Source organism: Electrona antarctica (genome assembly GCF_951216825.1).
Source record: "Electrona antarctica genome assembly, chromosome: 9".
In the NCBI taxonomy this organism is placed as follows: domain Eukaryota; kingdom Metazoa; phylum Chordata; class Actinopteri; order Myctophiformes; family Myctophidae; genus Electrona; species Electrona antarctica.
In genome coordinates, this window is record NC_136790.1 from 39,677,856 (window position 1) to 39,704,286 (window position 26,431).

Sequence of the window (26,431 nt, forward strand, 5' to 3'; positions counted from 1 at the left end):
ACTGATCTGGTGGACACACAGTGAAAAGAGTATGTCAACACCTGTGCCCCTGTTGTGTGGGTATTATGGTATGCCTTTCTGGTGTAAATAGACCTCATCACATTTGTGATGACGAATGACGGCAATGGCCGTTTTTAGCCCAATGAGCTAAGTTTTTTTTTTGCAAAACTGATGCTTGGAATGGATTCAGCATCATGAAAACCCCCTAGTTTGACACGTCACATGCTACATAAAGCATTTTTAATATTTTCCTTTCTATATGTTGTTAATGGTATGGTCACATTATTATGCCAATTATGAAAATTGCTCAACATATGCAAGTTAGCATCCGGCAGTTTCTACATGCTGTGGACCCATACTCAATATTTCTAACATAAAATGTTGGTGTACTCAACATGCCTGGGTTCACAATCTGGCAAGTGGACTATATAGAACAACATCAACCCATAACAGACAAAACAAAGACAAAAAAGAAAACGCATAAAAAACTGTGAAAGATAAAATTTGCACAGAAGCATACAGCAGTCCACCTCAGCCATAATTCCAGACATCAAGTCCTCCAAAAGTACTATCATTATGGAAACGGCAAGTTGAACTGAATGTAATAATAGGGATTTCAATATTGAAACAGTTCAAGGATTGAAAAAAAGGGGGGGGGATTTGGATCTGTCAGGTTCAAAGGCTTAATCTTGAATGTTATGAGCAATAAGTATATCTTGGTAATCATGTTTCTATATTTCCTTTATAGGTGCAAGAGTGGCTATGTCTGAACTGTCAGATGCAGAGAGCTCTGGGAATGGACATGGACACGCCACGCTCCAAGAGTCAACAGCAGATACACTCTCCTTCTCAACCCGCCAAACCTGAGCCCTCAACTCAACCTGCCCCCCAGACACAGAACCCTCCACAGACACAACCTCCTCCACAGACACAACCTCCTCCACAGACACAACCTCCTCCACGGACACAACCTACAACACAGCCTGGCCCTAACAAACAGACTGCTGCAGGGCCAGGCCAGCAACAGGTGAAGCTCCCCCCAGGAGCTATCCCTCTTCCTGGCATGGCCAAGGTCCCATTACAGCCTGGCATGGCCAAGGCCCCGTCGCAGCCTGACCTTTCTCGGAATTCCCCTGCCCACCAACAGCAGCAAGCCCGTCAGGACCAGACCCGCAGCGCAGGAAGCTCCCCGTCCCGACAGCCCCCGCCTCCAGCCTTTGGGAAGCTGTTTGGTTTCGGTGCCTCTCTCCTTAATCAGGCCAGCACACTCATATCAGAGATAGACCCCCTCGCTTCACAACAGCAGCAGCAGCAGCCACCCAAAACAGCCCCCAAACCTGCAGGACCAGCTCAGGGTCCAGGACCAGGGGCAAGTAAACCCCCGGGGACTCAGTCTTCCCAGCAAGGTCCCAATGCATCCCCTAAGCAGCAACAGCAACAGCCGGCCCACAAGGACCCTTCCCCGAAACCCACGGCTAACTGTCCTCTTTGTAAGACAGGTCTCAATGTGGGCAACACAGCAGAAGCGCCGAATTACAACACCTGTACTGAGTGCCACTCCCAGGTGTGCAACATGTGTGGATTCAACCCCACGCCACACCTAGTCGAGGTAAGACTGTGACTACAATGTGCTTTTTTCTATTTGCTCATTTTGCTGTTCAGCTGTGTGTGGTAAGAAATGGAGCGGGTCATGTCAGTTCGTTGCAAACGCCTGCAGACCGGAGCTCACCCAAATGAGATGATTTACTGAAATCTTTGTGCTGAAACATGCCGTGTCATAGTGCAGTGGTGTGTGACTGTGTGTTGTGTCTCCATTACTGACGGCCTGGCCTTAGAGCAGGGCTGGGCAACTGGCGGCCCGGGGGCCACATGCGGCCCCCACCTTCACTTAATGCGGCCCTCAGGTTAATGTCAGAATACTGATATAATATTGGTTTCAGCTGTTTACAATTCCACAACATGCAAAACATGACCCGCTTTAATTACTTCAGTCTAAATTAGTAGCTCATTGCTTCAACACAAGTATAATTAAAAGGCATTTGAAATTACATAAAAATGTTAATTTTCAGGATTCCAATTCAAAAATAGTAAAAAATAATTCAACATTTCAATTCGAATATAGCAAAAATAGCCGATCTACAAGCTTGTAGATCGGCTATTTTTGCTACGACAGTAATATATGGCCCTAGGGAGTGAGTGTTGAAATATAGTGGCCCTCTCCATCGTCAAAGTTGCCCACCCCTGCCTTAGAGTAAAGAGTTGTGTTTTACAGAGGATCTATGTTGGCTTTGCTCAAGGACTTGGCTCCAAAAGCTGTTGTGGGGCATTGACTTGGCCCGAGTTTGCTCTGCTCCTGAGGAGTAGCATGATCCTTATTGTCTCTCTGAGCCCATTCTATTTTTCTTTATATATTTCTTAACTATTACCCATTTCATTGGTATAATTCTTGATTGCAGAAGCATGAATGAATAAACGAGAAGCTATTTAAATATTTAAATATTATCTCCACAGTTATGTATGCAATGCATTACACTTTAATGTACTGTAGGTGCCTCGGTCTTGTCTCTCTTTCCCCTTCTGTTCTTGTCCTGAGCTGAGGTTCCTGCTCTGAACTCATCACTGAGCAGCCTCCCCTGTGTTTGCATGGAGTGGAATCTATGGGAAATAAGGGCTTATCAATTGTGATGTAGATCAATTTGTCGTGCTGACATATGCTCACCTCATAAAATCTCTTAGGTCAGCCTAGTGTATTTTATAATCTCGTACCTAAAGCATCCCAGTCCTCGATCTCCCAGTGTTGGAATACAGCTGGCTAGAATAGGGGCTTTAGAGTCTAACTGAGTCATGCTGTGATTGCCTGACTGTCTAAAGTTTAGACAGTCAGGCAATCACAGTGTTTAATTATGCAAATCATATGCCCAATTGAATGATAGCAGTAATAACAGACTTTCTGCAGAGCGTTGTTGGCTCTTTAATGGGTGAGCCTTGTCTTCTAGAGGCATCTGGTTGTCGCAGTCTCTGGCAGTGGCTATCCATACCTCGTTATGGAAACAAAGAAATATTGTGTTGTTAGGCATCATCTTCATGCTTGGCTACGGTGAACCTACAAACATATATATTTCATGCTGATTTCCAATGACCATAATTATTCACTCAATGACCATTTTTCTTTTATATCACTTGGGACCTTGCTGTGGAGGCTGTATGATGGATTTCCGTCATTCACCGTACGAATGGCCATTATTTTATTTTTATTTTTCTGCCTTTATTGATAGTTCTAGTGAAGATGGACAGGAAAGAGGGAAAGAGAGACAGGGAGAGACGGTCGTCGGAATCAGGACTTGATGACTGGGATTAGAGCCTGGACCACTAGGCCAGCAGGCACCCTAAATGGCCATTATTGTTGTTCACCTCATTCTTCCTCAATGCTGTCTTACTCCCAAAAGGCATTACATATTTTACCACTCACTTGGATGGCGCTGAATCGGCTCAAGTGGACTTTCGGCACGGTGACTCGCTCACCTAAACTCGCTCGGCGGTGCCTCCCGTGAGTCAACTCAGATAACTGGACTAAATGCAGTCAACATGTGCATTTGCCTTCAAGGCACATGTTGACGTTTTCACAGTATGCCTTTTGGGGAGCGAGACACTGTCCTCCTCAATACCATCCAATAATTTCTCAACAATTCCCATTTGTCCTTTATTTATGTCACAGCCATAGCTGTGACCCATTTCTCCCTCTTTTAGTGAAGGCATGGTGACAAGGTTGGTGGTTACTTCCAAACACGTGGCCACCAGTATTTCAACCTTTCCCCAGCAAACCTTCTGAGGGAGTCTAATTTGCACACCTTTAGACAGTAATAAAGCGGCCTAGGTAGATTACGAGGCTCTTTGAAATTAATCTGCGCTAAGTGAGAAATGCAGTCAATGATTCAGCATGCTGGCCACCTATTGTATAGCATCCGTCGCATAGGTGACCAATTTATAGACTTATGCATATTGCATATCTGTCACGCATTTGTATTTACATAACAAACTGTCCACATTAGAAGAAATATGGTGTGTTTGATTACTATGCTGCATACAAATATTCTTTAACCTGCCTACCATAATTGTCCTTTAAAATCATCTGCATACTGCTAGCAAGGAATTGAATGACAATTACTGATTTTGAAAAATAATTTGGATCAAATTAGATGGCCAATATAGCAACAAAATGACGTGTCAGGGAGCGGGAGGGAGCGGGAGGGAGGAGCAGCAGCAGCAAGGAAAGGTGATAGAGAGAGAGAGAGAGAGAGAGAGAGAGAGAGAGAGAGAGAACCAGGGATAATGAGGGATAGGTGGGTATTGTTGTTACATGAGATTTTGCATTGATTACTGTGGAAATTCATGAAATAAGATATACATGCGTTTTCTGAATGTGTCCTCCTTCATGTTGCTTCTCAAGGAGGGAAGGCAAGCAATGTCAAAGTTCTGAGTTTGGCTGTAAATAGAACGGGTGTTTTTTCATATTTGTATTCATACTGCATCTCCCCCACCCCCCCTTCTCTCCCTATTTCCAGTTCCATCTCTATAGTGTTCTCGTTTGTGAGTGTAGAGAGGAGAATGTTTCACTCTGTACGTTAACATTACATTTCTCAGCAGTCTCAGTATTATAGAATAGATCTCATCCCTTGTTTCTTGATATGGCAGCGATTTGTTCGACTGCTCATGCACAGATCATCTGACTATGCAAGTTATAGTCATAATGACGTAGAAACTAGTATAGCACGGTTATAATATGAATTGGATCATATTAGTACTTGGACTGAATCTTTCATGTAACTGTACTGTAGAAGAAGTGCAGAGAAACTGAAAATATAACTCATCAATAATTCAGCGTAAAGAGAACATTATAAATAGTTCATGAAATGTGGAACAGGCAGAGTGCTGTTGGACTCCTCGTGTCACATAAGGCCAGTGTGTATGTATGTATGTATGTATGTGTGTATGTATGTATGTGTGTGTGAGTGCGTGCGTGCGTGCGTGCGTGCGTGCGTGTGTGTGTGTTTATGTGAATGTGAGTGATAGAGCATTTGAGACAATATAAAACAAGGAGTTCGAATCCTATACAGGTTAATAGTTCATTAAAACTAAATAAAAAAATCACACCTGTGTGAAGTGAGTGGTGCCACTCCGTGTGGGGGTCCCCAGGGGGGGGGGGGGGGGGGTCCCCGGAAGTTCCAGACCCACAGGAACGCACCCAGGGTGCCGGTCCGGTTTCGGTGAGCCGCCCCGCGTCCGAAACGGTAGAGAAATGACAGAGTTACCATGTGGGGATTCCTCTACTGTACCCTCTGTACTGTACTGTCACTGTACTGTACTGGCACACCCGAAATCATCATATATACTGTACAGTTAATATGTGTGTGTGTATTTGTGTGTTAGGTTGTGCACAAATGGTGAAAAACAACCATGCTGTTTTCGTGCTCAGACCCAGCCACCCACCCAGCCACACACATAGCTCCGTAAGGGAGTGGTTGCACAACTCAAAAAACTAAAAACTAAAACGAAATAACAAAATAAATCATTATTAAATAAAAACAAAAACAAGGCTTTACAAAAACTAAAATAATAACTAACTTGAACTGTATAAACTAAATCATATAGAAACATGTCCTTTGTTTTGCTATAATATTTCATAGGCTACATAAACCTATTTTGGCTGGATATGAAATCTTCCAAAAATCTTTCAAAAATCTTCAAAGGTAGCAAAAATGTCAGATCTACAAGTTTACAATCCAACGCATTGTGAGCTTGTAGATAAGCTATTTTAGCAATTTTGGAAGATGTGTGACTGATTCTGCCTATAGAGCGTCGCAGTCCCGCCTCCTACCCTGGACCAGGAAATGAAACCCAATGCATTTTCCTCATAGACATTTCTTAAAGTATTTATTTAAAGACGGTTACGCCGCGGACAAAGCCAACTCGAGTCGTGACAACTCATGACAACACAAACAATATTTTGGACCAAACAAATAATTACAAAGAAGAAAAAAACGGCAGGTTACAACACTTTTTTTGTTGTTTTTCTTCTTTGTAATTATTTGTTTGGTCCAAAATATTGTTTGTGTTGTCATGAGTTGTCACGACTCGAGTTGGCTTTGTCCGCGGCGTAACCGTCTTTAAATAAATACGAAGAAATTTAAGAAATGTCTATGGGAAAAATGCATTGGGTTTCATTTCCTGGTCCAGGGTAGGAGGCGGGACTGCGACGCTCTATTATGACATGCCCAAAATAGGGATGTCATGTGACATGAAAGTGCTTAATTGTGAATACATTTCTAAAATATGTTAGATCATATTACAATATGATACAAAAACTAAACTAATACTTTTGGGAACAGTGGTTCCCAAAAATAGCAGAAAACACACACTGTGTTTGAGGTTAGGGATCCGTGCGGGGAGGATGATCTTTGTCGCTGCACTTGCAACTTCTCTAGTACAGCAGTACGTGTTCCTCAAACTTTTTCATGTCAAGGACCCCCAATTATTAGGCCTATATGTATTATGCCACAAAACCCCATCTGAAAACGTTTTGTTCCAGGGATCCTAGAAGAGAAGATTGTTTTTTGTTTGTTTAAAGATTTTTTTTTTGGCAGATGCACAAGCTCACAGCGCTGTGACACTGTAAGCTTATCTATCTGATATTTTTTAATAGAGAGTATGTGGACAATTGAGAATTCATATAGTAGAGACTAAATTGGAAAATAAATTATATATATATATATATATATATATATATATACTGTACTGTACTGTATGTCAGTATTGATAAGTTAGTTCAATAATGTCATGTCTGTACCATTTACCTTCTCAAAGGAATGTGCAAATCCATGGCAGAAGGAGAAAAATCAGCACAAAAACAACAGGGCTTCTGTCTTGAACACTTAATGACTGGCAAGGGAGCTAGTTGTCCTAGTTAATTCTGCCAGATTCCAGTGATGTACGTGTCAGCATATTGTTCTAGGAATCATTTTCTGTTTCCCTGGCCAGTCCTATCTCACTGGCATGGTCACACAGACAGTTGTGGTCTGCCAGGTTAGCGGGCTTCTGCTGTGGTAAATAAAGATAATAATGGGGACATCATAGTAAGTAGTAAGTACCTCCATTAGTTGTCCCTGCACAATTACTGTCATGTTAGAATCTTCAAGTATTACCAACAAAGACAGACACACAGAGGCTACAGAATTGTAGCAGAACTGTAACAGTATACAGAACTGTATACAACTGTAAATTTCGCAAACAGAGTGCCCATGCACAGCTCACATGCTGGTGCGCACACAGTCATGCTTACACTTGCATGCATACACAAACACATACACGCGCACACACACACCCCAATGAGTAGCATGAACAAACTGACATACGTGTGCATGCGTACTCGCTCTGCATGCACACCATTTACAATTTAGGCTCTTTATCTAGAGCTACTTACAGTAAGCAAGGTGAACTGTGACATACATCAATATTGCCAAGAGACAGTGTAGTGATAATCAAGGATCATAGGTAAACCAAGAATAGCATCAGTCTAAACTATATAATATCAAAATATTATAATTTGTAAATTGAAACTATAGAAAATATAGGATGCCAGTCAGGTAAACAAATGAACCTGCATGACATCTGCCTAAATAACATGCATCTAAATTACATTTTTACCTTTGCAAGACTGCATGGTTGTCAAGGCACTTATACACACACCTGCGCGTGTGCGTATTAATTAGTAACAAGTTAATTTTGTATAAAACTGTTTGGATAGAATATGACAACACACAGGTTGTATTATACAATACTGTTTGTGGGTTATACATGGTCATTCCCGGCAATGTCTTCTTTGCAAGATGCTGCGCAGCAAAATATCTGACCTTTAAAGTTCTGTGTTTATTTTTGAAATATGGCGTCTCATAATTGGGGCAGCGATGTTGACACAGCTGAATAATCACATATGCCTGTGAGCTATACATGATTAAAATGTTGTGAATACTCTGCACGTGAAGATGAATGATTAAACTCAAACAAGTCTTTGCTGGGGAATCTCCTTAGCACTTGGATTTTGTTTTTCCAGTTAATCTGGGTAGAGAAACGGCTCCAGAGTGCTGCACTGTTGAAGAAATTATGCACTGTTGAGGAAATTATCCTATACCCGTTAAGCTCATGCATGTCTTGAACATTTTACGTAACATAACAGCTCGATATGAACAGGCGGGTGATACACTGACACACAGAGGAACGTGTGAGAACATTCCGGAACGCACTGGAATTACAAAGCCCGATCATACTTTGTTGCACAACGGTGTCGTGGGTCAGAAATAGCCAACCTTCAAGCTCACAACGTGTCATGTATGCATCACGTTGTGAGCTTGTAGGTCTGCTATTTTCGGCGTGAGACACTGTCTTGCGACAAAGCATAAATGACGGAGGAGGTTGGCACAGTCTCTCTCCCCCCCCGGAGTCCCATGCAATGCCAGATGGCTGCCGGCACCATCCATCCAGGCCCGCCGTGCTTAGCCTGGCCTCTCCCAAAGGAGGTGATGATGCTACACCAACGCAGAACTCACCTCCAGCCAGGCTCAGCAGCTTGCATATACACGTTTAATATTTCCATCACTTCACATACTTATCAAGTACAAATGCCAGCAAACCCACATAGAGAACCGGGCTTAAAGCCACACAGGAACTCAAAGAGTCACACTCGGATGCATGCTACTCATGTACTCAAACACACTTGTCATTGTGCACGCATGCATGCTGCATGTGTGATAACAGATCACATGCAATGGAATTACAGTAGTTTGATTACAGGAGATTGGCAACTGAAATATGTAGCGTTAAAAAAAAAGAAATAAATTATTTACTTGTTGGATTAGAGAGAGAGAGAATATACACTGTAGATCAAAACACTGTCTTGTACAAATGTAATGTGATTAATAGCTGATAATGATTTCGAATGTTAACAACATTATGTTCTTATAATAATCCTTTCTCATTATGGATGTACAAATAGCAGCCTGTGAACTGGAATAAACATCACACATACTAGACTTGCGCACATGACTTGCACGCACGCACGCACGCACGCACACACACACACACGCGGTAGGTAGAGTAACATCATCTCTGTGGAGAGATCATCTTCCTGTTCTGTTCTTTCAAATGATATGAATGTACGGTGTGATTCTATCTGCCCTCTGCAGCCCTGTTCTAATGACACAAATGAAGATGTAATCATATGTACGAATTGCATCTATTACAGCAGGGTCGTCATTTGGGGTCCCAGAGGATGGCAATTGCCACCCCCTAGCATATGCAGTTAACCTAAAATTCATATTGTTGTATATGCATATTTTTCCACCTCTGACTCCTTTTTTTGATTTGAGGCATTTTGTTAAAAACAGGCCACTCCTGCAAACTGGAAGCCAATGTTAGTCAATCAGAATGGAATATGAAAAATCTGACAGATCCGTCTTGATTACATGACTAGAGATAATGTGTACCAATTGCCGTGATGTTTGGACAATATCTGTAGAGTATAACAAATGTGTTTAGCAAAAATATGCCTCCTGGTGGCTATAACAGGCCGATTTGAAATACGTACTTGGCCTCCAGGTTTGTGTGTGTGTGCAAAGTTTCACGCGATTAGCCGCTCACACACAGACAGACGGACACTGGTGAAAACATAATCTTGACCACGCCTTCTGCCTGGTGGAGACAATAATCACATAACTACAGAGAGAACAGTGTAGTGCCTCAAAGACATGTGGATACCAAGTAAACGATCAACATAACATTTGTCTAAAAATAAAAAAGATTGAACTACAGTATGAACTTTGAACTATAAGACAAAGGTAAACAATTAACCTAGTATCTGATAACATTCTAACTAAATAACATTCTTAACTTTTGTTTGTGGTTGAGAAAAACAAATCTAAGAAACAAAAACATTGTTACAATAGTAGACATAGACACTCGAAAGAAAAGGTGGCAAGCGGGGCCAGGGAGAGTGAAGTGCTAGGGTGGAGAGGTGGAGTCTGAAGAGGTGAGTCTTCAGATTACTGTGGGAAATTGGGAGTGAGTCTGCAGTCCTGACTGCAATGGGGAGTTTATTACACTGTCACACAGTTTAGGAGCCAGGAGGGAGACGCATCTAGGATGTGTGGAGCATTGTCCAGGGTTTTTTAAGGAAGGCTTGTACGGCATTCCTGTGTTATCTGATTTAAGTGAGCTGGAAGGGCTGTAGGGCTTGGATCATGCCTTGAAGGTATGGGAGTGCCAACCTTGTAGCCCAACAATGTGTTCTGTACTCGGGTTGGACAGCAGCCGGGAGCCAGTGAAGGGAGCGGAAAAAGGGGGGAGATGTGAAAATGTTGGCTAGTTGAAGACCAGGCGTGCTGTGGAATTATGGATCTCTTCTTTTTGGATGAGCTAATAATCTTTCTCTCTGTGTGTGTGTGTGTGTGTGTGTGTGTGTGTGTGTGTGTGTGTGTGTGTGTGTGTGTGTGTGTGTGTGTGTGTGTGTGTGTGTGTGTGTGTGTCCGACTGTCCGTGTATGTGTGGTCATGTCTTGTATGTGACTGTCAGTAATGTATGTTGTTCAGAATATGAGCGTGATGATATGTAAACTTGATGATATCGCCACATACCAGGTATAGAGTTACTATTTTAATGTCAATGTCATATTCGGAATACAGAATGGGTTTGACTAACGCTCCGGTTCGGTCTCTATCCTTTTATTACTCTACGGACAGATGCCTCTTGGGCGTCTCCCTAGGGAGGTCTTTGGGGCACGTCCAGTTGGGAGGAGGCCACAGGGCAGACTAACCACTGACCAGCTGGGGGAATTAGATCTCCACACTGGCTTTGGAATGCCTCGGAATTCCCCTGTTATGCCTGATTTATACTTTGTTTTTCTATTTTTGGTCAGCGACTGCTGCACGCAACTAAGCATAACTCAGGATTTAGTAACTAATGTTGCCCCGGAAGTTGAAGCAATGGATACTCTGTTGGAATTATTAACTCGACAGACTGACTCCGGAATGTCCGGATAAGCGGATGAAGACAAAGAAAAGGGAAAATCTTTTGATTTAAAAAAATATAGTATACATTTGTTTATACGTAAACCATTGGGGATATTTAGTCGCTTGTGACCCAAAGATCGGTCCGCGGCCCATTGTTTGTAAACCACTGGAAATTATATTTTTAGTTTGAAAGAATTCCTACTTTCGGTTGTTGTTCCCTTGCATGTATCTGTTTACCTGACTGGTTCTGACTGTATGGTTCCATGCATGCATTCCTCTTCTCTCCCCATGTTTCATCACTTTTCTCCCTCCGTTCATTCGCATTCCTCTAACTCCTGTCTGCTTGCCGTGGTAGGAGACTGCTTGCTGTTGACACATTGATTGAATTGGCAATTACTGCTGGCTGAATTGCTCACAGCTGACGATACAACGCAAAGCCCTCTGCCTTCTTGATGCAGTGCCTGCACTGTTGATTTAGCAGCAACAGCAGATAAAGTATTTAAAACCCTGTGCACATGAGACACAGCGATTGTAAGAGGTTAATCAGAGAGGAAGGGAAAGATAGGTGGATTGAGACAGAAACAGAGAGAGAGATCTTGTATGTAGAATGACCCAATAGCTGACGCGTGGTGTTGGGTGTTCTAATCCTCGTTGAGGGAGTGTAGTGATCCCCTTGAGTACCACGCTTAACCCCAACACACCGCTGTAATGATCCTCCCACACAAATTAATGCCATTTGCGAATACTAAGCTTCGTCGGGTGATTAAGCCATGAAACTACCCTCTTGAATTTGTCTGATGGCGCTCCGTGTTTACACTCTCAGTGTGAAATTAACACTCCGAATTTGGCCGTGCATGTGAGAGAGATTGAGTGAGAAGGAGCAAAGGAAGGTTTTTGACTCGAGCATAGCCTGGTTGCTATGTTTAGCATTACACAAGGTGCATTGACTGCAAATTCCTGCAGCATTCTTTCTGACCGACAAGACTCGATCAGCCAGTGGCTGGTTTGGAGAGCTTAAATGGCACCCTCTCTCTACTGTTGGGCCTTTGTGCTTGGAAGCAGGCTCACCTTGGGCTTCAGCCTATTTATACGTTTCATCATGCTTCATCAGAGCTTGTAGATCTGCCATTTCTGGCTCCTGTCTATCAGAAATTTACTATAGGTTACTAAGGTTTAGTGAAGTTTTTCAGGAAACCCTTTTCAAAAACGTTCACTCCGTAAATCGCACATCTCTGTCGGGAGGCATACTTTCATCTCTCTCTCTGTCTGGGGTCATATGATGACAACAGTTTTTAAGGGTTGATACGTGTAAGACAAAGGGAAGGGATATTCTAAAGCAGGGGTTCTCAACATTTTTGGCTGGGGACACCCCGGCCGCCTGCCCCCCTCCCCACCACCAATACAAATGGACCGCTACAATAACCTTAAAGGACCACTTCACCACTTTTCAACCTATCTTCATATAATAGGTCCTCACTAATAATCATGATAAAATGGCACGATTTTTTTCTACTCAGTCTGTGTCTCATAGGAGGGCTGTGGGCAGTTTAGAAACCGTCTTCCAGTGACATCATCATTAGGCAGATTTTTTTTAAACAATATTATTTTACAAAAATGTTTAGATTTTCATCATCGTGACATCATAAGTATCAGCAATGAGCTTTGTAATTGGCTAGTCAGTATAGTGTAGGCTACAGTATTTCCCATATTCCGGATTTGACAGATTGCGCCCAATAGGCTAGACCTGGTGCCTATACAGCCTACTGGATAGAGTGGCCCTCGGTCTTATGAGCCACGGTGCACTGCAGGTCTCCATTTTTCACGAGATGTCTTTAACGTCAGCCTTGGCCTGTTCCAAGCCCTATCTGCCCCATGTGATATCAGCTCCTTTGATGATGAATGGCTATCCGTGGAGCGCAGCAACCATATTGAACTGAGATTACCCCTCACAGCTCTTTTTTCAAAATGCCTTTTCGCTTCTCTACCTTGTGAGTGAGCTTTTATCACCTATTCAGAACTCGTCATGGTCAACTATATCGCTAACTAACGAGCTCCAAGGGCCTGTGGTTGCGCTGTCCCCCACTGTCCCACTGTCTGAGGTGGGGTGGAGGATGATGCTGAGACGCCTTGTCTTAACACATCATTTCACCCATCTCTTGTGCTCCTTCCTGTCTGTTCCTGTCCGCAGCTCCTCAGCAGTGTTGCTATGTCCACTTATTATTATAAGTGACGTTGGGCTTGTTGTTCTGTAAAGTCGCTTATAAATATTGATAATTGCGGGTTGCGTTTTGGAAGCAAGGACCCTCAAATTAATGTATAATTGTCCACAGACCCCTCCCCCCCCCCCCCCCCCCCCTTCTGAAAATATGTTGTGCCAGAGACCCCCATCCAAGATTTGTGGATTTAAAATATATTCCACAATTATAACTTATTTTCACGATTTTTCTGTGTAAATAGCAAAATCTACAATGCGTTGTGGTGTGACACGTTATGAGCTTGTAGATCTGCTTTTTAATAATAGCTAATAGCCATATACAGTATATAGAGTGCGCATGTGGCCTAGAGTAAATTGGCAACTGGCAATACTGTGTGAGCTGGCGAGAAGGCAAGGGAGTGTGTTGGACGCCTGATGCATTTGGAGTGCAGAGCAATTGAGCAAATGGTGAGTGACGCAAACACGAGCTTAGAATGCGTTGTGTGGAACAGAGATATGTTATAACATATACCACAAAGATGTTACTGGAACAAAAGAACATAGCCAGAGAGAAGAAGGAGCATTATATATTATAGAAGTGCAGGGGAGTGAGAGAAAAAGTAAGAAACATAAAGCAGATCCACTCAGATATTAAATCATTGCTGTCGGATGAAAATCTTGTAGGCCTATTTCATATTCATTTTTTATTTTTTCATGAATTAACGTTGGTGCTCATTTTATACATATACAGTAGTCAGATGATGATGATGTTGCAAAAATAGCACTCCAAGCTTTTTGCCAAGTGGTTATGTCTGTCTGTGGATTAATTCATATCCGGTCCGGGTGGGGCATGCATTCCCAACTTGCATTGTTCCTCACTTGCATCATTTCCGAGTAGGCCAGTGACAAATTTCACATTCGGGTGGCTGCAGCCTGAGGCTATTTGGGAGTTCTTGGCATGCGATGGCCGTTGGCAGGGCAGCTCTTCTCCTAGAGGCTTTACAGTGTTGAACCTGTGGAACTAGGGATGCACCGATGTATCAGTCGATATTTGCTGTTATCGGTCAATATCAGTATCTGACATTAACCGAGTGCAGTAGCCGATATTTATCTGTTGGTAAGGATACATTTTGTGTTGGCTATGTTGGTTATCTGCAGCCTACCAAGCTGTATAGATTCTGAACATATTTCTTGTATTGAAGATGTATTTGTTTCCCTGGCACAAAAGGGGGAAATAAAAACAACAAAAACGAAATAAACATATATCGGTGTCGGCTATTGGCTAAATTGTTATTTTAAACATCGGTATCGGCCAAGAATTTCCATATCGGTGCATGCATCCCTACGTGGAGCGCATACGTACCATTTCCAAAACAGATTCTTTAATACATTAATCATACAGCTACATAGCTCAGTAGTGCCATGTTCTACCCACCTGTATAAAGAGAGTAGAACAGTCTGTCTGCCCACCTAGGCCTGTATAGAGGGAGTAGAGCTGTCTTTCTGGCCACCTATTAGTGTATAAAGAGATTAGAACAGTCTTTTCTGCCCACCTATAGTGTACAGAGAGTAGAACAACAGTCTTTTCTGCCCACCTATAGTGTACAGAGAGTAGAACAACAGTCTTTTCTGCCCACCTATAGTGTACAGAGAGTAGAACAACAGTCTTGCTGCCCACCTACTAGTAGTGCCAGTGTATTAATCTGAGTTGCCAGAAGTTCTCGCATACAAACGGGAGTAGAATATAAGGATTTATTTAGTTGGATACTTGCTTTTATGTTTGAAGGCTGCATTCTGCAAGCTCTTCTCGACGGAAATGAAATATTAATAGGTAGATTAGCACTGGCACAGCGTCTCTGTAAATGGTTAAAGTCAAAGACATACAGCTTACGACTCAGTAGAGATGATGTCCACTGTGTCTGCTTGCTTCATTTATCACCACTGACAAGCGCATAGAATTCAACCAGAGTGTTTTCACCTCTTGCACCCATTCCATTAACACTAATGGCTGATATGGCCACATTGCAAACTAAATGAAATGAGCATATTTGCTACAGGCTTATCGTCGTTAAAGTCAATGTAATTTATTTTTTGTGATGAGTGGAACTGTACCGGTATGCTAATGGCACAAACTATGAGCTAAAGTTATTCACTAGAGCTCTGACAGAAGAACACAATGGCGAACAACTCAACTTTAAATGTGCTCTATAGCTGTCAGATGTAAACTAGAGTCTCAGTACTGCGGCAGCGTCTCGCATTGTGACCTTTTTACGGTTACCAGTCTTTGACAGGACATTAATCTTTACCGAGACTACAGCTGGGATATAATACAGACTTCTCTATTAATCAGATTGATGTTCCTCTGTGATCAATGTTTCAGTGTATATGTTTTGCTTGATTTAATATTGCCCATGTGTGACATATTATGTTTTTCTATAATATTTATTGAATAAATCATAAGGCACAGACCTACATCACGTTTACTTATTTATAAGTCACCAGTGTGTCATAATTGCCATTGCATGGAATAAATTACTTCACTCTTGACTCTTCCATCTATCTTCTATATCTGTCCCACGCACGCACACAACACACATACACACACACACACACACACACACACGCTTTTCTGTGAGAATTTTACCGATCTGTACGTCTTACAGTACAAGAACGCACTGGTTAAATACGTTTCATACGGCTACTGAAATGCTCAGAGTCAGACTATTATGTAAAAGAACCTCCACAGCCCAAGTCATGATTAAAGGCCTGCAAAAACTGAGTACAGTGAATGAGGCCGATAACAGGAGTGTGTGATGAAGGGAATAAGCAGCGCAGGATGATGAAAGTAAGATCGATAAGACATTTATCTTTGCATTGCCTTTGTTAGAGGCTAGACGACTATTTGAGGATGATATGCAGTCCAGTGACCGAGACGAGATATGGGTGCAGCCAGCGAAGAATAAATACTATTTAAATGACTGTTGTTAAGTGTGTGGAAATGGGGGAGATATTTAACCCATTTCAAACCGGGAAAGTCTGTGTCATTTTAGATTTTTGTGTTGGCTATTCAAAAATAGCAGATTGTACATTTTGTACTTTCTTAAAAAGAAATCTTAGAAAATTTGAGAACTACTGATTTAGAAGGCATTTGTAGAATCGGCCTCAGGTCTTAATGGGTTAAATACCCTATACGATATGGAGTGAGTGTGTGTGCGTGTGTGCCATGCACGCGTGCAATTTAAGGATGTGCTGATGCAAGCAGTCAGACATTAGATGACGAAAATCATCTGTATCACTTGTGCTTATTTAACGCTGGCCAGATGGTGCTGCTCAAGCCTGTTTTATTTATACTTGGTTGTGCGCTCTGAGGCACCCTTAAAATAGGAGATCTACAAGCTCACAGTGCGTCGCAGTATGACGCATCGTTAGCTTGTAGATTGGCTATATCCAATGCGCAACACTCGTGCACAATTAAGTATAAATCACCCTTCAGAAACTTGTGCCTGAAGCCTAATGTGCAAACCGTCATTGGGTGGCCACTACACTTCACAACCAAAATACACTGCTGAGGATGGCACCATGCACACGTAATACATGCATAGAAACACATACCATCATCATATATGCCTACTGTATATATGGAACAGCATTCATGCCAGTTTGATAGCAAAGCACACAAAGTCAAACATGTGGAAATGTGGTGCACAGATTGAGAGACTGTTTTAAAGTCCATGCCCATTTATCATGCCACACATAAAAACAATACATGTGTTCTTGCTTTACATTGAGTCTGGCTCACACACACATTTCATTGCAAACATGGTGACGTTATTTGTCATGCTCTGTACAATACTTTTCTTAGATGAAATGCAGTTTCATTTAAATCCAATCCCAGTCTACCAAAGGAGCACACCTGCCCTATTGCATTTCGTTTCCCCTCTGCAGTAGGGGTGACATGGAATCCAATGCGTACTGCTGGCTGTATAAAGTGCCTTGCAGAAATCATGCCAGAGTGAAATGCAATCGAGTGTCCATAATCACAGCCTGATCTAGCTTTTGACAGTATTTGTGGCATGATAAATATGCGTATGATGTAAGACAATCACATCTGCGCATTGTGTTTGAATGACTATACAGTCTCAAACATGCATGAATGCTGTTCCATTGACCATCACACGGCGGCCATTTGGCTCTTACTTGTTATAGAGGGTTGAACTACAAGTTCACAGTGCATCGTGATTGGGGGAGCATACGTTAATCCGTACCAATAGTCCGTACCAATAGTACCAATAGTCCGACACTACTGTAAGTACGTGGCCGGTTAAGACTCACTCACTTTTATTAGGGTTAGGTTAGGTTTAGGGGTAGGGTTAGTAATGTCGGATTATTGGGATGTCGGACTAACGCTACACACCCGTCGTGATGCGACATGTTGTGAACTTGTAGATTGGCTATTTTCACTCTTGTGTGACACTCTTGTACAGTACAACGAACTATGTTTTGATTAAGCATTAATCAAAACAAATACAGAGATACAAAGTTTCTGCCTGACCGTGACGATATCTAGACTTGTTCTTATGACCGTCTTTAAATTGGAGCAGGCTGCCCTGCCTGGCTGCCTCTGGCTTCGGCATATGAATGTGTCTGAACATAAAGTGCTTTAGATAAAAGGCGCTATATAAATTCAGCCCCTTTCTTACAGACATTATTCTATAGTTGCTATTGAGGGTCATCATCTCATCACATCTGAAGCCGCATTGGACTCACGGAAGTTTTTAAGAAACCCCCTAAGCGTGTAAGGTTGAAGACGTATATCTGCTCCGAACATCCTGTCTTGGGTTCACACAAGGAATCCAACCCAATGCATGACAGCCTGACAGGATGTGAGGTTAGCCACATGCTCAGTCAGCCTAGTAACATGAGCAATCTACGTGGGATCAATTGAATGTCTCAGTGCTAAGATAGTGATCCCACACGGCAAAGGACAGTTACGGTAATGTGCTCGTTTCAGTCAACGACACAAGGTTGGAAAATCAGAAAGCTTAAAGGACCACTTCACCACTTTTCAACTTCTCTTCCTATAATTGGTCCTCACTAATGTTCATGATAAAATACAACCATTTTTTCCTACTCAGTCTGTGTCTCATAGGAAGGCTGTGGGCAGTTCAGAAACCCGTCCACCAGTGACATCATCGATGGTGAATCCAAGCTAATAGAAACGGCAGACTTTCTTTTCCTGAAAAGTTGCAATGCAAAAGTTGAAGCCATCGTTCTCACTATAATAAAAATCTAAATATATTTTAAAACAAATCTTGTTTTAAAAGAAATCTGCCTAATGATGATGTCACTGGTGGACGGGTGTCCGAACTGCCCAAAGCCCTCCTATGAGACAGGAAAAAATGTTGGTGTTTTATCATGAACATTAGTGAGGACCAATTATATGAAGAGATGTTGAAAAGTGGTGAAGTGGTCCTTTAACCTGTTGCTAACGTTGGCAGTGCTGAAAGAAAGGACACAGACAGAATAAGTAAATGCGGAGCAGAAAACATGACCCGACCTTCTGCTACCCAGCCCCCAGAGGGACACAACAGAGACACACACTTAATGACTGGTGACAGGCTGTTTTCCTGCAGCAACATCTCTCTCTGAGGGGGACCCCCGAGTAAAAAACGACGGGTTACAATTTTAGCACGTCTCATTGAAAGTGAGAAATGAAAGTGTGCCAAAAATACACTTTACAACACCAAACAGAGACAGGATGGAAACAGGTGTTTAGGCTTAAACACCCTCCCATAAACTCTTGTATAATGGGTCTGTTTGCGCACATTACTCATACAGTATTCATGCAAGAGATAGGGTTCAACTTAACGATCTGCTTACATGACTACTGTTTACTACAGTAATTTGTGAGCAATTTGTATGTTAAAACATGCATGTGCATAAGATAAGATGTTTATTTGTCACTGTAGGAACCCACAGTGGGTTACCTTCCCACAGTAGGAACTAGGAACCCACAGTGGGTTGCCTTCATAGCTGCACATGAAGGCAAGTTTTCACGTTTTTTTCAGCGTAGTCCGTAGTGAGAAGCCGTCTGGTAATCAGAAGGTCAACGGTTCGCCCCTGACCCTCTCATGTACTGTACGTGTTGTCTCTGGGTGATGCAGAAGATGAATTTCACCAGTGGGATTGATAAATGTCACCTTTTTAGTATTTCCAATTTTCAATACTTGTACTTCTACTCCACTACACCTTGAGGCCTCACTCAGACCTTTGCAGCATTGCTGCATGCTTGTTGTATGAATGCTGTGAGTGTCATTACCGCCCCAATGCATTTCCAATGGAAGTCACATGGTTTGAGGACTACATTTTGGACTACAAGCTGTTGTATGGCTTTCGGCTGTGTTTCGACTGTGCCCCTCCCCCTCATACAACACAAGTGTTGTGTCAGACCATGTGACTCCCATTGGAAATGCATTGGGGCAAGCTGTGTCACACCCTTTGTATACAGCAAGCATACAGCAATCTGTTTTAAAGGTCTGAGTGAGGCCTGAGGCAAATATGGTACTTTTTATACTCCACTACAATTATTTGAAAACTTTAGTTACTAGTTTATTTTTGTAGAGTTTGATTACAAAATATACCCTATATTAACCAATTCAGCCTATATACATTTCGAACATTTGAAATCTGATCTGCAAGCTCACAATGCGTTTGTAGATCTTCATGCATTTTTATGCATTTGAAAACCTGACATTTTGCATGAGGAGTACTTTTTCTTTTGGTTATTTAAGTACATTTTGATGCCAATGCTTTTGTACTTTTACTCAAGTAGGCCTACATTTTGAATTCCGGACTTTTATTGTAGTATTTATTGTACTGTACTGTATAGTATTTCTACATTGCAGTATTGATACTTTCACTTAGAGTAGTAGAAAATGTGAGTACTTTTTCCACCAGTGCCTGGACAACACTTGCTGATCATTAGCTCCCCCTGTGCTGCAAGCAGGCCTGTATGTGCTGTGCTGTACTGCTGTACTGTATATACAGTACAGGGCTGACTGTGGCTGTGGATGAGTACTGCTGGTCCAGTGGATGATCCTTCATTTCCTCTCTAATCCACATGCGTGACCACGTGGCCCCATTGAAGGAGTCCCAGGGAGTTGACCCACATACCTGCTGACTCGGACTGAAGTGTCACATCCGTGGCGCAGCGGCGCGTGGCTCACCGCTGTGAGCGTGCACTCGCTCACACCCTGTGCCGTGCACTTAGGTAGTCTTGTGGCATTAGACTGTGCACAGGAGCAGTAATGGCACTCCTGTAAGGGTTAAAAGGGATAAATAGGGATTATAGCTGATCTCCACTTCAAATTCTGGATATTATGACATTGAATAGAGGATTGAACACAGAATTTGTAGTGCTTTGATTGACAAGACAGTTTCAGTGGTTTATTATTATTAGGCCTTGGCGCTGTTTTGTGACACTAACTAATCGATTTACAAAATAGAGTAAGTAGACAAGCTCACAATGTGTCATGTTATGACGCTTGTAGATCAGCTATTTTCATGTGACACCATATAGAATAGGGCATAAGTGGTTTATCAGTCAGACAACTCAATTGAATTGAATGTAAAAAAATCTATTGTTATTTCCTCTACATTGATTCTTCTCGCTTCACGAAGAAGTCAGCGATAGAATAAGGTTTAACCCATTTTGGCTAACACCCTTTTGGTGTTAGCATTATGTTATGCTTTAGCTATTGAAAAATAGCAGATCTACAAGCTGCGCGCTATGAGCTTGACAGCTTGTAGGTCTGCTATTTTTGAAAAATTGAAGAACGACCGACATAGAAACATAGCTTTTTCAGAAAACTGTCTGGATGTAGAAGACATTTTTAGAATCTGATCTCAGGTCAAAAAGATAATGGTAATGTTACGGTTGCATCCCTATATGAGAGACTACAGTATGTGACACATTTCCCTACTCACCTCAGGTTCACCCTGATCTCACCTGGCTGGCAGGGGGCCCCTGTGCACGTGCTCATTTATAATGCATGCTGATCCACAGCTACATTGACCTTCACTTTCTTTTTTGAATTATGACCTCATCCCAAGTATGTATCATTAATCAGGGTGAGACCTAGAGCCTGCGTGGCATAATAATATCACAATCTCTGCTTTTGTTGTTTAATAACTCTTGGTTGTGTAAGTTATTGCTCAGGAGGTTGGACAGTGCCAAGGTTGGTCTTCGCCTACACTTGGCTTTGTCCCCTGAAATAGTTTACACTCAGCTGAACAAGAAGTGGGCCGAGCTGTCACTTCAGAGCGAGAGCAGTGGGTTGAGAAGAAGAGAGCTGACCTCATGGTACAGTGTACAGTATATACAGTAGGCTTCTAGTTTAGAAATGGATTTATAATAATAATTTAGAAATAATAATAATAATAATAATAATAAATAATAATAACAAATTGTGGTTTATTTATTTATTTATTTATTTATTTGACAGGGACAATGCTCATTAATCAACATTTCAGTTTTCACATGTAAATGTGCCAGAGTTAGCCATACGCTAATTTACATCTGTAGTCCCTGAGCAGGCTCTTAAAATGGTAGTAAAACTAAACATACGATGACACATACAGTACAATGCAATACAATACAGATAAAAGAAAGACAGAGTGTACAGAGTGTATATACACCATGCGTTGATGCCAACGCATGGTGTGATGTGTTGATGAGCATGATGTGTTGTGAGCTTGTAGATTGGATATTTCCCGAGCACAATGTGGCATGCATGCAACCAAATGTAAATCAGGCACTAGTCTACACATGCATAAATACACGTCATACACATGCGAGAAATGACGGCCTAGCGTCTCAGCGATCTATATCAGCACAAGTTTGCACACTTATATTTTAGGCATTTATGTAAATTAGGTGTGCTACTAAAATGATATATAATATGATGACCATTAACCATATTATGGTTAATAATGAGCACTTCAAACAATTATTGTAGCTAGTGCATGTGACTGCTTTAAATGGAGCTGACATTTCATGCTCACAGCTTGTGTTGTGGATCCTGGTGATGAGACCGTGTGGGAGATGAGGTCTGGCTGTGTGTGCTGAGTAGTGGTGGAGCCTAGCATGTTTTGAGGGGCGCTAGCCCCTCCTATATACAGCTTTTGTCCCCACACGTCTCAATATTTGCCATTGACAATGAAAGGAGAAATTAGGTCAAATGTCCGCCAAATATGACTTAAATTTGTACAATGACAAGAGCACCCCTCACGATGTTTTACTTAAGTAACAGTACTGCAATGTAGAAATATATTGTAATAAAATACAGAAGTAAAAGTCTGGAATTCAACATTTACTCGAGTAAAAGTACAAGTATTGGCATCAAAATTAAAGTTCTTAAAGTTCTTCAAAGTTCTTCAAGTTCCAAAGGTAGAATTACTCATTATGCAGAATGTATAAAAATCTACAAGCTTACAGTGCGTAGCAACGCAGCACATTGTGAGCTTGTAGATCGGCTATTTTCAAATGTCTGAAATGTACAGTAAATATAGGGCTGAAGTGGTTAATGTATGTTTTGTAATAATAATCAAAATTGACAAAGTAACTAAAGCTTTCAAATAAATGCAGTGGAGTAAAAGTACACATTTGGATCCAAGATGTAGTGGAGTATAGTAAAAGTATTGGAAGTTGGAATTACTCAAGTAAAGTACAAATACCTCAAAATTGTATTAAAGTACAGTACTTAAGTACATTTTTGGTCTCACCAACATCCCTTTATTATATCCCTTTATTTTTGTTTCCTAGTGTGTGCGTGTGTGTGTGTGTGTGTGTGTGTGTGTGTGTGTGTGTGTGTGTGTGTGTGTGTGTGTGTGTGTGTGTGTGTGTGTGTGTGTGTGTGTGTGTGTGTGTGTGTGTGTGTGTGTGTGCGTGTGTGTGTGTGTGTGTGTGTGTGTGTGTGTGTAGATGGGCGTGTACCGTGTATGCTCTAGTCTAGTGGGGCGGCATATGTGATTATTTTCTCTCTGGCTCCCTCCATGGGTAGGAAATGTTAAAGCTCTGCAGACAGTGGTGTATACTAAGCAGTCATTCTGCAGTCTGATGCCTTTTTAATTTGTCACTGACTAATGGACTTCCTCACGCACAATTTCAGCCGTGATTCACGTTAGAAATGAGAAGTCTTGATAATCAATATTCAGGGCCTTTACCTTTCTTCCCGTACGTCTACTCTACAGGTTCACACCATTTACATAATTGGCTCATGCTTGAACACTCACTTGCACTTAAGCCTGATTTATACTTAGCTCAACGCCAGTGTCGTGCACAAAAAAGAGCTGATTTACAATCTCACAACACATTGTGATGTGTTGTGAGCTTGTAGATTGGATATTTCCCGAGCACAATGTGGCATGCATGCAACCAAATTTAAATCAGGCACTAGTCTACACATGCATAAATACACGTCATACACACGCGAGAAATGACGGCCTAGCGTCTCAGCAAGCTTCTCGGTGTGTGTGGGAGTGTGATCAATCTCTGACCTTTTTCCTCGTGGTAACCTGCCGTGTTCAACCTGTCGTTAGTTTGACTGTGAAAGGGCAGCTATTTTCTCTGGAGCAGGGCTAAACGGAAGAGCCTTCAATACAACAGCTGTCTCTCATGTCCGAATTACATTCACTCACAGGCATCCGTGACACACAGCAGCACGTTTAGTGCGTACCTCTCAGAATGGTACTTTGGAAACGTCCATTCTGAGATGGATATATGCTGTTAGGAAGACTACCACCATGCTCTCTGTTAGGAAGACTACCACCATGCTCTCTGTTAGGAAGACTACCACCATGCTCTCTGTTAGGAAGACTACCACCATGCTCTCTGTTAGGAAGACTACCACCATGCTCTCTGTTAGGAAGACTACCACCATGCTCTCTGTTAGGAAGACTACCACCATGCTCTCTGTTAGGAAGACTACCACCATGCTCTCTGTTAGGAAGACTACCACCATGCTCTCTGTTAGGAAGACTACCACCATGCTCTCTGTTAGGAAGACTACCACCATGCTCTCTGTTAGGAAGACTACCACCATGCTCTCTGTTAGGAAGACTACCACCATGCTCTCTGTTAGGAAGACTACCACCATGCTCTCTGTTAGGAAGACTACCACCATGCTCTCTGTTAGGAAGACTACCACCATGCTCTCTGTTAGGAAGACTACCACCATGCTCTCTGTTAGGAAGACTACCACCATGCTCTCTGTTAGGAAGACTACCACCATGCTCTCTGTTAGGAAGACTACCACCATGCTCTCTGTTAGGAAGACTACCACCATGCTCTCTGTTAGGAAGACTACCACCATGCTCTCTGTTAGGAAGACTACCACCATGCTCTCTGTTAGGAAGACTACCACCATGCTCTCTGTTAGGAAGACTACCACCATGCTCTCTGTTAGGAAGACTACCACCATGCTCTCTGTTAGGAAGACTACCACCATGCTCTCTGTTAGGAAGACTACCACCATGCTCTCTGTTAGGAAGACTACCACCATGCTCTCTGTTAGGAAGACTACCACCATGCTCTCTGTTAGGAAGACTACCACCATGCTCTCTGTTAGGAAGACTACCACCATGCTCTCTGTTAGGAAGACTACCACCATGCTCTCTGTTAGGAAGACTACCACCATGCTCTCTGTTAGGAAGACTACCACCATGCTCTCTGTTAGGAAGACTACCACCATGCTCTCTGCCTCTTGCGCTGTTGTCTTTAACCCATTAAGATCTGAGAGTGATTCTACTGATGTCTCAAACTTTTTCATGTCAAGAAGAACCCCCAAAATGTATTTGGCCGTCCACCCCCATCTCAAAATAATGCTGTTCCAGGGACCCCCAGAAGCAAAGACTTCAGTTAAAAAATATCCACATTAAAAGAATACAGTATACATTTTCAAGATTTTTCTAAAATAGCAGATCTGCCACGAAGTGAGCTTGTATTTCTGCTATTTTTGAATAGCCAAAGTATAATATAATAGAATGCTTTTTAGCTCAATTCTAAAATGACACAGATGTTTTCTGGTTCCCAGGGAGGGGACATGTCTTTTTTACTGATTCTCCCATCATGGCCTAGGACCCTAGGTGAACACATAGGAGAGCTGGTATGCCTAATTTAATAGATGGTTGCACAGTCTCATACCGAAAATAGCTGATATACTGTACAAACAATGCGTTGTGAGTAGAAAGTAACTAAGTACCACTCCAGTACTGTACTTAAGTAAAGTTTTACTTTACTGGAGTATTTCAAATTGTCATTACTTTTATTTCTACTCCACTAGTACATCTCAGAGACACATTTAGACTACTTGTACTTTTACACCACTACAATTATTTGAAAACTTTAGTTACTAGTTACTTTGTAGATTTGAATTATTATTACAAAATATGCATTTACTGTACCACTTCAGCCCTAACTTATTTGAAAATAGCCGATCTACAAGCTCAGAGTTTGTAGATTATTATATGCTATTAAAGACTTTTATACATTTGAGGGATCCTACTGCAGGGTTCTATCGAGTGAAGACCCGGTCTCACTGCGATTGCAGCCAATAGCAGTCGTTTCTGGTTTCATTTTGCGACTAGAAGTTGAAAGATGGACGGATTTTCATGGCTATGGTTGTGTGAGCTTGTTGTGAGATTGGCTGTTTTTGGTGTAAGACACTGGCAGGTAACTAAGTAAAAATCACCCTTTAGGCGTTAAGTGACTTGTTGAGGGACACTTCACACACATACTGTAGATTGGGCTAGCTGAGGGTCCAGACTAACCTGACTCCGCCAGATGGGGCAGCAGAGAGTACACTGGGTTCCCCCCTCCTGCTCCCATCTGGGAACTCTCAGGCAGACTTGATGCCCGGCCACAAAACGGCCTGGCCAATCAGCAGCAGCTAGAGGCGGGATACTGCTGCTGATTGGCCAGGCGGTTTTGTGGCCGGGCATCTAGTCTGCCTGAGAGTTCCCAGATGGGAGCAGGAGGGGGGAACCCAGTGTACTCTCTGCTGCCCCATCTGGCGGAGTCAGGTTAGGTCCAGACAGCAACATTCTGATGCCAGGAAGGACGGCCTCTCTACACACTCATCTACAGCTGCCCCCAGGGGTCACATGTAGTCTACCAATTTTA

General features: G+C 42.2%; 1 protein-coding gene across 1 annotated transcript in view; it reads left to right on the plus strand.

Annotated features, from left to right (window-relative positions):
* Window positions 1-26,431, plus strand: part of bsnb (bassoon (presynaptic cytomatrix protein) b) — a gene marked incomplete at both ends in the record, with an annotated part of 76,055 nt that overhangs the window by 24,469 nt on the left and 25,155 nt on the right. The window contains one exon of the mRNA XM_079510730.1: window positions 749-1,609. Coding sequence (XP_079366856.1) covers window positions 749-1,609 — 861 coding nt within the window. The remainder of the gene's footprint in view (window positions 1-748; window positions 1,610-26,431) is intronic.